Consider the following 16,531-nt stretch of genomic DNA (forward strand, 5'->3'; position numbering starts at 1 on the left):
GGCAACTTTAATCTTGGTAGAATCAAAACAATTCAGATTCCAGCATTTTTTCAGTAATCCAACACAATTGCTTTTAATTAACTAGTTAGAGACTGACTCTGAAGTTATGAGGATGTGATGTCATCCTCAGATCAAATGCACACAGAGGAACAGAGTGAAGGGCCCTGCCCGGAGATCTGAGGCTCTTTAGATAATTGGATGGTCAGTTAGGACCATCTAGTGGACAGATAGCAGAACTACACCAACTGATGTGTGATTTGTCTGACACAGACTAGTTAAGACTAGTTTTCACATCAGTCTGATGTTGTCATAGAAATGGACCGTGAAGTTATGAGGAAGTGACGGCATCCTCAGCTCAAACCCACACAGACACCAGGACTGACAAGGCAGAACGAGCAGCTTCTTCTCTCCTGATGTTTCCTTGACACATGAAGGTGGAAAGTGTCTGTAAGTTGACCTGAAGTGAGTTCAGCAGGTGAGATTCCTACCAGAGAAATCTGTAAATGTCTGATGAACACGATCACTTTGATCACATTATGTTGTGTCACTGTTTGACTGAACAGCTGAAATGTTTCTTAATGTTGATCGGCTGTTTCAAAAATGTTTATTTGATGCTTGCAGGTATAAATATTTTTAAGTTTTCCATCTAAGTTAAACTATATTTTGACAATGATTTAAATGTATCACTGTTAGTGATTAGCAGTTAAAATCAGCAGCAGTTTGACTTTAATTGCTATCATCAGTGAAAAATGCAGGAAGTATCAGAACTGGTCGGACAGTTTTATCAACTTGACTGAGGTTCAACAGTCATCTTATATAGGGGTTTCAAATCAGGGTATATTAAAGATGTTCACACCAAACGCTGAGGCGAGAGAGAGGAGCAGACAACCAACGGGAGTTTATTTCATTACAAACGAACATACAGAGCTCAGAAAATCACCAATGCAGCCACACCCAATCCGAGATTTTTCCTGTTTGTCTGGCAGCTGGACATTTTTTGAGTGTGTCAATGTCCGGCTTTGCTTCCTCAGAGATTGTAGCTGGACCTTTCAAAAACAAATACAATAGTACAATTCCATACGCTATCACATTTCTTCGCTTCTACACTTACAACACTGAGAATGACTCTGTTTATCTGAAGCTCATTTTAAACAGTCCATGTCTCAACTGTCCCAAAGGCTGCAGAATCATTTATAGACGGACCAGATCCAGCCCAGACTGGAAGAACTTAGAGGCTGCTTAGGGCCCCTCAGCCATCAGGGGCCCCAAACTAACAGAAAATGTGAACTATCCTTTGGTTTCTCCGTTCAACTTTTGTCATAATTTAAATATAAGACAAATGTAAAGATTTAAAACCTTCATTTTCTCTTGGTGCTAACTAACACACTTAAATCCCAACATTGCCTTTTATTGGATCGGGATATAAATGAGCACAAATTTAGAGCAAATTTGGACATTATAACAATTTTTGAAGATTTTAACAAATAACAGTTTTGAAGGGCACATTATGTTTTTGGGATTGTAACTAAAAAATGTGAAGGCTCTTTAGCAAAATTTAGGATTATGAATTTTGAGATTGGAAAAATATATTTTGGACATAGAAATTCCAACTTTTGGAAATAGAATAATGACATTTTTTGGGTGTACTATGACAAATTTTAAGAAATAAATGTGGTCCTTATGTCATTTTGTACTTTAGGGCTGTGTAACAAATTCTCAGATTAATCTCTTTTTAGTGCCCCACCAATGTTCAGATCGCCCCTGAATATTTGTGACATGTTATTGAGATGAATAAGAACTAATGTGTGGCTCTGTGATGTGCAGCTTGTTGTAATGAATGAGCTTGTTGTTGTGTTTGTGTGAAGGTGTTTCTCTGCTATGGATCAGTGTGAGGACAGAGAGGAGGGAGTCCCTCCCTCTAAAAGCTCTCTGTGTGGGGAACAAGACAGCCAGACCAAAGCTCAGAGGTGAGATGAGGATCTCTAACTGTCCATCACTGTTCTCCACCCACATCACTCCACCGTCATTATTCACACTCAAAGCTCTGTGTGTGTTGTGTTGAAGCCCAGAGCAGCAGCTCAGACCAGACTCTGCTGGACCTGGACCTGAACCTGAACCCAGCTGTGTGTCCATGCGTGTCCAGCGTTATTTTATCTACAGGTCTTTTTTTTTTAGATTTTAAAGGGGCCATATTATACCCTTTTCCACAAGTTAACACAAATAATAATAAAATGTATGCTGCATGCTTTGGTCAAAATACCACAAGGATCCAGCACCACAGACCAAACTTGTAATAAACTAGAGTTATCCTCAATGCACAAACTACAGAGGCCCCCAGGGGTCAGTTGGTAGAAAAAGAATATTGATGTGGAAATCTGCACTAACAGACTGAACCGAGGGAACAGACTGGCAAACTGTTCCTGTTTGATGTTAAACCTGTTCTGACCGTCCTGCTCTCTGTGATCACCTCAACTGTGTTTTAACGAAGCTGAACTCACGATAAAGTTGTTCTCATCTGCATATGTGCAACATATTTACATGTTTCTGTTGTAGAGAATGAAATTCTATTGCAGCTTGATTATATTATCCCAGCAAAACTTAATCAAGAAGTAATGAATCAAAAATAGTTCCACAATGAAAGTTGTGCTGCTATCCGTGATGTTACCTGGATGTTCCAGCAACGTCAAAATATGTCTTTACCATCATCAACGGGACTATTTAACTATTCTGCTAATGTTTCTGTATACAGTGTACATTCTGCTATATGCTGAGATTAACAACTTAATATGATTTACTTTCTAAAATGGTCCAGCTGACGTCCTGTCTGACCCGGACGTCTGTTATACGTTTTAAAAACATGTCACTTTCAAGATAATCTTGATTATAAATGATATATAAGCAAACACACAGCAAACACATTAAGTATCTGAGTTAATACAAGACATGTGATCTTTTTACAGAAACACACTGAGTCAATACTGACGTGCAACAGTATGTTATTAAGATAAATAAAACAGTAAAAGACGATCAAAAGTACAGCTTCTTGTAAATAATCTAACAATTTGAATTGTTTAACTCTTCAGTTAGGAAGGTAGCTGTGGAAGACTCTGAATCTTGATTGAGGTTTATGGGGACAGTAGTGATAGTTGAAGCAGGATCAGACACCATTTACTATGACAAGGCCCAGATCAGGACAGATGCCAAATAGTCCAGGAGAAACTGCAGACAGGCATCAATGAGCCTCACACCACCAGGATGGTGAGTCTGCAGCAGCAGGAAGCAACTAAACTAGCACTGTATGTGAATCTGAGCAGGAAGCTAAAGTTCACCGACACAAAACTACACACCAACACAACAATGTTCAGGATCAACACTGTAAGTTACACTTGTTTTTATCATTTCTCTGTTTCCATCAGGATCCATCAGCAGAGACCAGATTCTCCTGAACCCAGCTGTGTGTCCATGAAGAGTGACTGGTCTATGGGTCGACCTATTGACTTCAAACATGGACATCAGTCTGCTGATCAGAGGTCAGACTGTAAAATGTTTGTGTCTGTTATTATCCAACTCTCATAAGAAGACATATCATTGATGTAAAAATTAATTCTTGACCTCAGTGACTAATACTGTTTTTACAACTCCTCCAAATTAAACAACCAGTGGTTTGATCATGTGACTCCAGAACGACACATAGCAGCGTTTTCTAATCTGGCATCTCTATCAGCAGTAATCAGCAGGACGACATCATCTGTCTGTGTTTTATAAAACCGTCACACATCACTGTTAAACTATAATGATGTTTCATGGTTCAGGTCTGGTTAGGTTTAAGGAAAGATGATGGTTTGGGTTAAAATAATCACTTTTTTAAGAATAGAGAAACATGTGGTGAGTTAAAGTTACCACTTCTTTAAAGTTAGGCCACTTTCGTGGTCATGGCAACAATCATAACCATAGTAGTTATGGTCTCCTGTGGCAAAGTCCACTGTTGTGTTAAAGCCTCCATCCAGCCTCCTCCTCTGAATGAGGAAATCTGTCCACATATATAAACATCAGCTGAACTGCACCACTGCTCCACCTCACAGTTACTACGACCACTAGATGGCAGCTGTCACTCAAACTAACTACAGGTTGTTGTTGGCGACTGACATTATGACCAGAGGCCTGTACTATGAAGCAGGATTTGGGGTTATCGAGGTAACTTCAGGTTTAACTCTGGGTTTTCAGTCCTACATCGCCGGTTCACTTCTTACTGGGGTTCATCACCATGGTAACTGATGCTGAGCAGTTAACCTGCTGTGGAGCAGGTTAACTTTATATGATCGGATCACAACCTGTCAACACTCCGACCACTGACCAATCAGATCACTGGAGTCATCATTCCTACAGGATCCCGACATGGACAAAAGTCCTGAGTTACAATAAAGTGACAAGTAAAAAAGAGCAATATATATATTATTATAGGTCAGTAGAAACATTTTATTGTTTCAGACTTTCTGTTTCCACTCTGGTTTTAAAACAGAGCTTCTAACAAACAGAGAGATAGTTTATGACACTAATCACATGATGATGATTTTAGCTGCGTGTTAATTGTACAAAGTTTACTTTATCCCTGGAGTGACAGTTTACAGTGTGGATGATTTTACACTCTGATTCCATCACTGCAGCTCAGAATAACATGAGACACCTGTGTGATGATAGTTGGAAATAAAAACCAAAGCTTGTCTTTTATTAAAAGAAATAATCAACACTGTTAATTGGCTCCATGATTATAAAGCAACCTTTCAGTCAGATAGACTCATCAGTTATTAACTACTTTTACACTCTTTGCTTCAGTAGCAGAAACAGTCTGACGTTACTTTAAATTTGTCTTTTATGTGACATATTCAGATGGTTTCTTCATCATCCAACTAAATAGCAAAAAATACTCTCTCTATATTTAAGTCATATATAATAATTCCTACATGTATTTTAAGCCGTAGCCTACTTTTAATATGTAGAAATTATTGCCAGTGTTTCTACATCTTCTTATTCTGTTGTATGATTACAGGATCGTTTACATTTCACTTTGTTGAATATGACCTTTGGCTGTTGGTAAAACAGAAGTTTTCTGTAGGTTTTTGGTTTCATCGTTTCATCTCATATCATGAAGTACTTCCTTCATGGTTCTGATGATGTCACTCGTATTTAAAAACTCCACCTCTGTCACATGATCGCGCTCGTAGCAGGAAAACCCCGGGTTGACTGAGCAGTTGATGACCAGCTTCATAGTACTAGTTATTTGGACGGCCAATGTTAGGTTCAGTGAAGCTAGGTAATGAAAAGATATCCTGGGTATGTTGAACTTGCTTTGTAGTACAGGCCTCTGTCATGTTGTTTTTCTTGGTCTCCACCAACATCACTGAGGCCTGATGTCCTGCTGTCAAAGGCTTCATAGCAGGAGATCATGTTTAAGCAGACGTGTCCGGGGAAGATCAGATCTGTCAGGTTGGGGAAGCAGGAGTGGACCCAAACGCAGAGGCCGGAATGCAGATTTGATGAATGATCTCCTTTAATTGTGGATGGTCAAGAACAGGCAAATAGAGCTGAACAGAACTAGCAGACGAAACTAAACGAATGATCCAAGGAAGACTCAACTCAAAACCAGACCTTAAATACAGACTAAACTAATCAAGGGATGGGGAACAGGTGACGAGACACAAGGGCAGGCTGGGAGTGATTGGCTGAGGAAACACAGGAAGCAGAGCAGGGCTAACGAGGGTGAAGCAGGGCAGGTGAGGAGGAGCACATGAACACACAAGGGAAACACAATAACAAAACTAAAACCCAGAAAACACAATATTCTAAATACAACCCACACCAACCTGTCCAAGAACCACCATGAACCTAAACTAAAGTACACAACACACCAGGCTAAACAACAAAAGGCAGTCCAAACCCACCACCCAAATATAACAAGAAAACCCATATGACCAGAAGGACTAAACAGAAGTGCAAACCAGGAGACCCCAAAGAACACAAGAACATAAAAAGACCAAAAAACACACAAAGTCCAGGCAGGTTGTGACAAGATCGAGATGGCTCTGTGGTCTCTAAGCTAGTTAGCCATGCTAACAATACCAGTTTGTTGTAGCTGTGTGGATCAGTTTCTTACTGCAGGTTTATGTAAACACATCTGATGTGTCAAAACACAAAAACACAAAACACACAATCTTCAAGATCAACACTGTAAGTTACACTTGTTTTTTATCATTTCTCTGTTTCCATCAGGATCCATCAGCAGAGACCAGATTCTCCTGAACCCAGCTGTGTGTCCATGAAGAGTGACCGGTCTATGGGTCCACGTGTTACCTTCAAACATGGACATCAGTCTGCTGATCAGAGGTCAGACTGTAAAATGTTTGTGTCTGTTATTATCCAACTCTCATAAGAAGACATATCATTGATGTAAAAATTAATTCTTGACCTTAGTGACTAATACTGTTTTTACACACAAGGTCCTCATAACTACAAACACACACACTCCTCCTACAGACACTTTCCTAAAAAACACAAACTTTATCTGTATAACATTTTTTAAAACAGAGGTACAAAGTCTTTACAGAGACAAATGATCAGAGGTAAGACAGAACAGCTGAGTGTTTTACGTGGATCCACTGTGATAGAACACAACACCTTTAACACTGATGTCATTATTTATTCTGAGACTTCATCTTTTCTTCACAGAGTTCATCAGCAGAGCTCAGAGGTTCTCAGTGGTCAGTCTGTCCAGCAGCATCAAACACACCTGGACTCCATATTTATGGTGTGTAAATGTAAAGCACAGCTACTACTGCTAACTACAACAGCCACAGACTACATACTAAACTACCATTCTTGTCCTAACAGTCTCCATGCTCTACTCTTTAGACCAGCAGGTTTTCAGTCTGTCACAGATGGTCTGATGTTGACTTCTACCAGTCAAATTTACATTTTATTCTGTTCCAGCTGCTGGAGGAGAACATCATCAGTTTTGTGAAGAACGAGCTGAAGAAGATGCAGAAGGTTGTGAGTCCAGATTACCCAGAATGCTTAGAGAGTCAGAGTGAGGATGAGGATGTGTTGGAGAATGAGGAGGAAAAGCAGAGGAGGAGCAGCAGAATGGCATTTCTGAAGATCACACTGTACTTCCTGAGGAGAATGAAGCAGGATGAGCTGGCTGACCGCCTGCTGAGCAGTAAGAAATTTTTAACAGATTGAACATGACAGAGAGGAAATGGAGGCAACATAAGAGAGGTTTATATTTCAAACTCTGCTGTTAATATGATGCACACATCTGCATCACATCTATGAATTCTGAGTTTGTCGACAACTGACTAACTGAATAGATTTCATAGTGCAGGAAAATATAAACATCTGCAGTTTAATGTTTACATTCTGCCAATTTAATGTAGAATAATCTGATTGATTTAATTTGTTGTTTGTTCATTCAGAAATAGTCAAAGCTGCAGAGTGTCAACGTAAACTCAAGTCTAACCTGAAGGAGAAGTTCCAGTGTGTGTTTGAGGGGATTGCTAAAGCTGAAAAACCCAACCCTTCTAAATCAGATCTACACAGAGCTCTACATCACAGAGGGAGAGACTGCAGAGGTCAATGATGAACATGAGGTCACACAGATTGAAACAGCATCCAGGAAACCAGACAGACCAGAAACAACAATCAAACAAGAGGACATCTTTAAAGCCTCACCTGGAAGAGATGAACCAATCAGAACAGTGATGACAAAGGGAGTGGCTGGCATTGGGAAAACAGTCTTAACACAGAAGTTCACTCTGGACTGGGCTGAAGACAAAGCCAACAAGGACATACAGTTCACATTTCCATTCACTTTCAGAGCACTGAATGTGCTGAAAGAGAAAAAGTACAGCTTGGTGGAACTTGTTCATCACTTCTTTCCTGAAACCAAAGAAGCAGGAATCTGCAGCTTTGAAGAGTTCCAAGTTGTGTTCATCTTTGACGGTCTGGATGAGTGTCGACTTCCTCTGGACTTCCACAACAATGAGATCCTGACTGTTGTTACAGAGCCCACCTCAGTGGATGTGCTGCTGACAAACCTTATCAGGGGGAAGCTGCTTCCCTCTGCTCGCCTGTGGATAACCACACGACCTGCAGCAGCCAATCAGATTCCTCCTGAGTGTGTCGGCATGGTGACAGAGGTCAGAGGGTTCACTGACCCACAGAAGGAGGAGTACTTCAGGAAGAGATTCAGAGATGAGAAGCAGGCCAGCACAATCATCTCCCACATCAAGGCATCAAGAAGCCTCCACATCATGTGTCACATCCCAGTCTTCTGCTGGATCACTGCTACAGTTCTAGAGGATGTGTTGAAAAGCATAAAGGGAGGAGAGCTGCCCAAAACCCTGACTGAGATGTACATCCACTTCCTGGTGGTTTAGCTGAAACTGAAGAATGTCAAGTATGATGGAGGAGCTGAGACAGATCCACACTGGAATCAAGAGAGCAAGAAGATGATTGCGTCTCTAGGAAAACTGGCTTTTGAGCAGCTGCAGAAAGGCAACCTGATCTTCTATGAATCAGACCTGACAGAGTGTGGCATCAATATCAGAGCAGCCTCTGTGTGCTCAGGAGTGTTTACACAGATCTTTAAAGAGGAGAGAGGGCTGTACCAGGACAAGGTGTTCTGCTTTGTCCATCTGAGTGTTCAGGAGTTTCTGGCTGCTCTTCATGTCCATCTGACATTCATCAACTCTGGAGTCAATCTGCTGGCAGAAGAAGAAACAACATCCCAGTTGTCTGAAGTTTTGAAAGACGACCCTAAACTAAAAAATCTCTACCAGAGTGCTGTGAACAAGGCCTTACAGAGTCCAAACGGACACCTGGACTTGTTCCTCCGCTTCCTCCTGGGTCTTTCATTGCAGACCAATCAGACTCTCCTACAAGACCTGCTGACACATACAGGAGGTAGCTCACAGACCAATCAGAAAACAGTCGAGTACATCAAGAAGAAGATCAGTGAGGATCTATCTCAAGAGAGAAGCATCAATCTGTTCCACTGTCTGAATGAACTGAATGATCATTCTCTAGTGGAGGAGATCCAACGGTACCTGAGATCAGGGAGTCTCTCCACAGATAAACTGTCTCCTGCTCAGTGGTCAGCTCTGGTCTTCATCTTACTGTCATCAGAAAAAGATCTGGACATGTTTGACCTGAAGAAATACTCTGCTTCAGAGGAGGTTCTTCTGAGGCTGCTGCCAGTGGCCAAAGCTTCAAATAAAGCTCTGTAAGTGGATGAATTCATATGAATGAATAATGTCAAATATATTTAATTTCATAAATGACAAAAGTACTAATCATTAATTCTTCTTCAGGCTGAGTGGCTGTAACCTCTCAAAAAGAAGCTGTGCAGCTCTGTCCTCAGTTCTCAGCTCCCAGTCCTGTAGTCTGACAGAGCTTGACCTGAGTAACAATGACCTGCATAATTCAGGAGTGAAGTTGCTGTCTGCTGGACTGGAGAGTCCACATTGTACACTGGAAACTCTCAGGTCAGGATTCAGATGTTTGTGAAGTGAGACATTGGTTTTACAGAGTCATTTCCCATGAGCAATGTTCAGTTTCATCTTAAAGTAATTCTCTTAAATTTTTAATAACACATTAGGACAGTGTGTAACAAAACACACGTCATAAGTTAAGGCTGACTTAAAAAACAAACATTCACAGACACACATATAGTTGCTAATCGTTAGCCAGAGAAAAACGAAAAAAATGAATTAATAAAAACACGAGTACTAATCACATTAGATATTCAGAGCAATATTTTCAAATGTGTACATTTCTTCTCCAGGCTGACTAACTGTAACCTCTCAGAGAGAAGCTGTGCAGCTCTGTCTTCAGTTCTCAGCTCCCAGTCCTCTAGTTTGACAGAGCTGGAGTTGAATAACAACAACCTGGGTGATTCAGGAGTGAAGCTGCTGTCTGCTGGACTGGAGAGTCCACACTGTACTCTGGAAACTCTCAGGTAAGGATTCAGATGTTTTAGTGAAAATGATCAACATCTGTAGGATTTTAATGCTAACATGATTTTCTAAAACACTGAGTTAACTTTATTTTCTGAATTCCAGTCTGTCAGGCTGCCTGATCACAGGGGAAGGCTGTGCTTCTTTGGTCTCAGCTCTGAGCTCCAACCCCTCCCATCTGAGAGAGCTTGACCTGAGCTACAATCATCCAGGAAAGTCAGGAGAAAAACTTCTGTCTGCTGGACTGAGGGATCCACACTGGAGACTGTACACTCTCAGGTATGGAGAGATGAGTTGCAGCCTGTTTCTGTGTCACTCAACAAATTAACAAACTGCTTCATGTTGAACAGCAGTTAGGACTCATGTTGGATAGAAATGTTGGATCATTCTGACTGTGTTTCTTCCTCCAGGGTGGACCATGGTGGAGAGCAGTGGTTAAAACCTGGTCTGTTGAAGTGTAAGTGTGGATTTAATTTGATTCATGACAACTTAACAGCAAACGTCAGTTTCTCTTTAAATACAAGGTTGGACCTTGTGGTATTTATTCAGTAAAACACTACTGATAAAATGTGTCATCATTAAACTTTATAAAAAATGAACAACAGATCAGAACTCATACAAAGAATAAATCCATCTGGTGTGTCAGATGATAAACTGCTGCTTTGTTGTTCCTTCTTCTCTTCATCAGATTTCTATGAACTCACAGTGGACACAAACACAGTACACAGGGAGCTCAAACTGTCTCACAAAATCAGAAGGGTGACACGTGTGAGAGAGACTCAGTCATATCCTAATCATCCAGACAGATTTGACTTCTGCCCTCAGCTGCTGTGTAGAAATGGTCTGACTGGTCGCTGTTACTGGGAGGTCAAGTGGAGAGGAGGCGTTAATATATCAGTGACTTACAGACGAATCATGAGGAAAGGAGACCGTTATGACTGTGTGTTTGGAAGGAATGATCAGTCCTGGAGTCTCAACTGCTCTGATGATGATGGTTACTCTGTATGTCACAATAAAAGAGAAACATCCATCCCTTTCTCTTCCTCTGTCTCTCACAGAGTAGCAGTGTATGTGGACTGTCCTGCTGGCACTCTGTCCTTCTACAGAGTCTCCTCTAACACATTGACCAACCTCCATACATTCCACACCACATTCACTCAGCCTCTATATGCTGGGTTTGGGTTCTGGTCTCTTGGTTCCTCAGTGTCTCTGTGTCGTCTGTCTGAGGAAGAGTCTCCTCCTGTGTAGACAAACAGTCACACTGCTGACTGAAGACAGCTGCTGAAATCACTGTTCACTCTGTTCACCAGTGAACAACAGAAACTGGAAGTGACAGCAGCTTCCTGTGTTTAAATGTTGATGGTGGACGAGGTTTCACTCTGGTTTCATTTGGATCACTGACTGTGCTTTAATGTCAGAATATTGTTTCTATTAGAAGTAGTGAAATGATCTCCTCTGGGCTGAATTTATGTGTAAAAACTGTGTTGACTCTGATTGACTTCAGTAAAGTTTTCTTGGAGCAGCATCTAGTAGCTGTTAGTGGCTGTTAGTTATTCCATTTTATCAGGATCTTAAAGTGAAGTTTTTCCTGAAAATGTCCAGCAGACATCCCAGTCTGTTTGACATCAGCTCAGTTTGTATTAAATCATTAACATTAACGTATGTTTCTATCTGATGTAATGTGTCTGACATGTATGTATATAAAAACATGTATGGGTTCCTTTCCTTTAGTTTTTCTTGCCTCTGCAGCTGATGTAAATATTGTAAGCTCATGTTTGCTGGGCAGTTTTGGCTGTTTTACACTTGAATAAAAATATTACTTCACTATTCAGAGAACATCACTTGTTTTTCATGGTCATTGCTTTTTCAACTTTGCTGTAATCGATGTGTAATGTTAAACTACTTCTACTACACTACTTGTGTATTTCTAATTAGGACATTTATGACAGAATGAATTCTGGGAATTCCAGGCGGGAATTCACAATCTCACAGAGAAACAGCAACATTCCTCTTCCTTTCTCCTCCACCTTCTCCTCCTCTCGTCATCCTCTCTCCTGCCTCCCCCTTCTCCTTCTCCTCCTCTTCCTCCTCAGCTTCTTACTCATCTCTTACTCTCTCCTACTCTTCCTCCAACTCCTCCTCCTCTTCTTTGTCCTCCTCTTATCTCCCCCTCCTCTCAGCAGCTGGTGATCACAAAGTGTGTAAATAGTAAACACACCTCTGCTCTCTGTAATGCAGATAAACAGTGTTTGTTTGGTCCTGAGCTACAGCTGATGATGAAAACTCCGACGTTCCCCGAAGAGACCTGCAGGTCGAGCGGCTGTCAGTCAGTCACAGCTGGACAGATGTTGCTTTATTCCTGACATCTTAACACTTACTCATCTGAAATGATTTCTCAATGAAAACATAAAACTAACTTCCTTGTTAGTGCCACAGAGGCAGGAACAAACAGTTTCCCTCTGAGCAGTAAACAGCTGTTGAAGCAGTTTTCCTCTCAGCTCTGGATTATGGAGATGTTATATATAAACATGCTGCTGCCTCCAACACACATCACAATCATAACTGGTGACGAATCTGCAAAAATATAATAAATTCTCAGTGTCACTTAACACTCAAACCCAATTAATACAGTACAAAGTCCTGCACATCACCACTGAAAAACTTTATTTAGAGTTCTCTTAACTTTTTATACATTTCCTGGAACTTTCCTGAGTAATTTGCAGGTATGTAACTGTACATTTTAGGACATTTTACAGAAGGTGGTGAAATTTTAGTACAAAGTATAAGAAAAAGTATTAAGTTGGTAAATAGCCACTCATTATATTTGGGCAGTGATGGAAGAATTATTAAGATAATTTACTTAATTCACATTTAAGAAGCTGGAATCAGAGAATTTGGACATTTTCTTCTTAAAAAATAACTAAAAATCATGAACCAATTATCAAAATAGATTAATTTTATCCTTGGCAACTAATCAATTAATCGACTAATCATTGCAGCTCTGCTATACGGTATACTCTAAACATAAATAGTAACTAGAAAGTCTTTTGAGACACAAATTATCACAAACAAAATGAGGAGATAAAGTTGGAATAATTAATTAAACATTAAAAGTGTATCTGAGGGAACAGAACTTATGTACTTTTACTTCAGAGAGGATGATGGGAGATTGAGTCAGTCCTGGTATTATCAGGACATCTGGTGGCTGAAACAGTTTCTCACATCATGTGATCAAACAGACTGTAATGTGGAAAAGTCTCCACCAGGTGGAGTCACAGACCAGCTGACATCCAGGTATGTGTATGTGTGTGTGTGTGTGTGTGTGTGTGTTCTGGTATTACTCATGTTGTGAGGACTCGCCTCCCTTTTGAGCACAAAACCATAATTTAAATTATTACATTTTAGGGTGAAAACAGGTTAAAGTATTTAAGAGCTTTTTTTGGGATTTTTAAAACTTTTTTGTGAATTATTATATATTTTACAGTTTCCTGTATTTTGTTTGGTATTTGTCTGTTTTTTTTTTTTACTTTGATGCCTTGTGTCATTTGTCTTTTCAGCCTCAGCTGAAAAAATGGTCACATTGCCAGGTGCATGGTTCAAAAGGGTTGTACTTAGTCTCTTAATTAATCCTGGGTATGTTTTGGGCATAACATGCAATAAACCAATCAGAGTGTCATCTCCCATTCCCTATAAAAACCAGGTGCGCTTGCACCTTGGTGGACTGCTATTATAATGGTGTATTTGTCAAGTAGAAACAAGGAATGCTTCTCTGCAGAAGAAATGGATCTGCTCATGAACAAAGTGAAAGCACAGGATCCATAACGAGCACACTGGCCCCTGCTGCTCCTGGACCCTCCTGTTACCAGCCTCCATGGTAGTGTGGAAGACCACCAGTTTAAGATCCTGTACATTAATTTGTTGTAAATTTCTTTTCATTTGTTTTTTAAAAAGATTTATTTTTCTTAATTACAGCTGTAGTGACTAGACCTAATCTTTAAGTCACTACTGGCTGCTAATGGTATGATTGTTCCGACGTGCACTCAATATTGTGCAGACTATTCAGTTTAATTAATAAATGCTTTCTTTATTGCCTTGAGACAGTGTCAAACTTTCTTTCTAATCACTTCCTTTATATAAAATAAAATGAGAAACCAAAACAACCAAAATAGCCGCTATCCTAAGCACAGTCAAAAAACCTTTTGCCTCTCACCATCAGCCCACCTGTAATGATTGGCATGACCTTTAAATAAATCAGTGCTCAGCCGGCCTTGACCATGTTCCCCCTGCTGTTTGGGAGGAGTGCCACATCAAATCAACAGCTCTTGTTTCTTTAAAATTGTTTTGTTCAGTTATGGAGTAACAGGTAAAATCAGCAGGGTTTTAATTGCTGAAAGTATGGAAACCTGATCACTGTACTCTCAAAAATGTTGTAGCTTCATTGTTAAACAACCAGCTTCACCAGGTTAGGATTACTCCAGTGTTCATTGTTCAGGATGTGTTTACCAGGAGCCAAATCATCTGCAGGTCTCCTCCTCTCCAAAACAAACAGACCCGGTGGTTAAAACAGGTGAAAACACTGAATAAAACAGTTTCACGTAAAAAATCAGTGTTTCTCTGATGCTGTTCAGCAGGCACCAGATGTCTGGTAGGGGCTGCTTGCCGAGCTGCTGCTAACGTTTGCTCAGCTTGTTTCTCTGATAACTTATGACCCAGACGTTCAGCAGGTTTCTACCTGGAGCTGAATCATCTGCAGAGGTCTCCTCCTCTCCAAAAACAAACATACACGGGGGATTAAAACAGGTAAAAATACTGAATAAAGCTGTTTCACATAAAAAATCAGTGTTTCTTTAATAGTGTTCGGCGAGCACCGGACTTCCGGGAGGGGCTGCTAGCCGAGCTGCTGCAAACATTTTCCTAGCTTGTTTCTCTGATAACTTAAAGTCAGATGACTAAAATCCTTCATCCAGTTAAAAGACATAGTTAAAAACTACCAAGGTCTAAAAAGTTTATCATAAAATGTGGCTTAAAACTGAATAAAAGTCCATTTATAACAGTTTTTGTCGAACAACCACAATGCCAACGTATTATTTTGTAGGTGTATGATCTTTGGTAGACGCCGTTGTAGCAGACAAACACAACGCCGACACATGCATCTTGTGCACGTATACTCTTTGGGTATGATGCAATTGACGGGCAACCAAATGAAATGGACCTTTACCTTGATTAAAATTACAGATTTCTCTGGGTTTGAAAATTGTTGTAAACAACTCAACAAAATATATAACATAGGTCTAGTTCTTTTTAGACATTTTAATGCGGAATAGTTACATATTATAGCTTTAACATTCAGAATATTTTTCATCAGTATTTTATCCCAGATTATTTTTACTGAACATTTGATTTTATCAGTGTTGTGTTTCCATCAGGATCCATCAGCAGAGACCAGATTCTCCTGAACCCAGCTGTGTGTCCATGAAGAGTGACCGGTCTATGGATCAACCTGTTAACATCAGACATGGACATCAGTCTGCTGATCAGAGGTCAGACTGTAAAATGTTTGTGTTTGTTATTATCCAGCTGTCCTAAGAAGACATATGATTGATGTAGAAATGAATTCTTGACCGTGGTGACATACAGTATATCTGTGGTAAATATTCTTAACACAAGGACCACTCATTTAGCTAATCCTGGAACTTTCTATTGTATGCCATGGCCTTCATCAGTGAATTGAACCTGCTCCGGTGTCATCATGTGAATAAAGTACAAGACTTCAACCCAACTGGTCAAAGCAGATGGCGTCCACCTGGAGTCCGGTTCTGCTTAAGGTTTCTTCCCTTTTAAAGGGAAGTTTTTGCTTACTGCTGTCACCAAATGCTGCTCATGTTGGGTCTCTGTAGATTAAAGAGTTCAGTCTAGACCTGCTCTATGTGAAAAGTGCCCTGAGATAACTTCTGTTATGATTTTGTGCTTTATAAATAAAATTGAATTGAATTGAAATTGAATTGAGTTCTAATCCAAGGATATAAACTCTCTTGGTCAATATTTTTATGCAGGTACACTGTTATTTACTACACTGCACCAAACTTAATTCACTTTAAACATTGTCCAAAAATCTCAATCATCATGATGTAAAACCCCAAAGTTTTATGGTATTAACAAATTCTAAGAAGAAACTAGTGGATCCCTGCTGTTGTATTTATTGTCTTATGAACACTTATCCTTGATGACTCATGACATGACTGGATGTTTTCTTTTCCAAAACAATACTTTCCCTCCTTTGTTTGTCTGTGGGAGTGAACTGTACATACATGCAACTTCTCAGTATACATTCCTTGGATACTGTATATCATGGAGCTCTATACCCGGCTTGGCTGCTACTCTTTAACCTCTATAAAGTCATTCTTGTTTAACAGCCACCTTATGTATGTAAGTTCAAACAGAAGTGTGTAAACAACTGCTCTTTGTTCCCAGGACTCATATTTATTAACGGTTCCCAAAGTTGGCACTGAATTATGTAAAAG

General features: G+C 40.0%; 2 protein-coding genes across 6 annotated transcripts in view; both read left to right on the plus strand.

The window, feature by feature from the left end:
- The first annotated feature begins 289 nt into the window (after positions 1-289).
- LOC137169671 (NACHT, LRR and PYD domains-containing protein 3-like) overlaps positions 290-16,531 on the plus strand; it is a 243,019-nt gene continuing 226,777 nt past the window's right edge. For 3 of the 5 annotated variants that reach the window (XM_067572971.1, XM_067572975.1, XM_067572977.1), the window contains exons 1-6: positions 290-475; positions 1,866-1,967; positions 2,065-2,137; positions 3,469-3,530; positions 6,268-6,381; positions 15,437-15,550. In XM_067572971.1, coding sequence (XP_067429072.1) covers positions 1,879-1,967; positions 2,065-2,137; positions 3,469-3,530; positions 6,268-6,381; positions 15,437-15,550 — 452 coding nt within the window. In that variant the 5' untranslated portion in view covers positions 290-475; positions 1,866-1,878. The remainder of the gene's footprint in view (positions 476-1,865; positions 1,968-2,064; positions 2,138-3,468; positions 3,531-6,267; positions 6,382-15,436; positions 15,551-16,531) is intronic. The other 2 variants (XM_067572972.1, XM_067572970.1) reach the window with 2 other exon arrangements.
- On the plus strand, positions 6,608-11,333 carry LOC137169853 (NLR family CARD domain-containing protein 3-like). The gene is given in 9 exon segments (XM_067573256.1): positions 6,608-6,617; positions 6,724-6,755; positions 6,985-7,160; positions 7,520-9,277; positions 9,366-9,539; positions 9,839-10,012; positions 10,116-10,289; positions 10,421-10,467; positions 10,699-11,333. Coding segments are annotated over 9 exon segments (3,105 nt in total). The 3' UTR covers positions 11,259-11,333.

Source organism: Thunnus thynnus, chromosome 18 (genome assembly GCF_963924715.1).
Source record: "Thunnus thynnus chromosome 18, fThuThy2.1, whole genome shotgun sequence".
Lineage (NCBI taxonomy): Eukaryota > Metazoa > Chordata > Actinopteri > Scombriformes > Scombridae > Thunnus > Thunnus thynnus.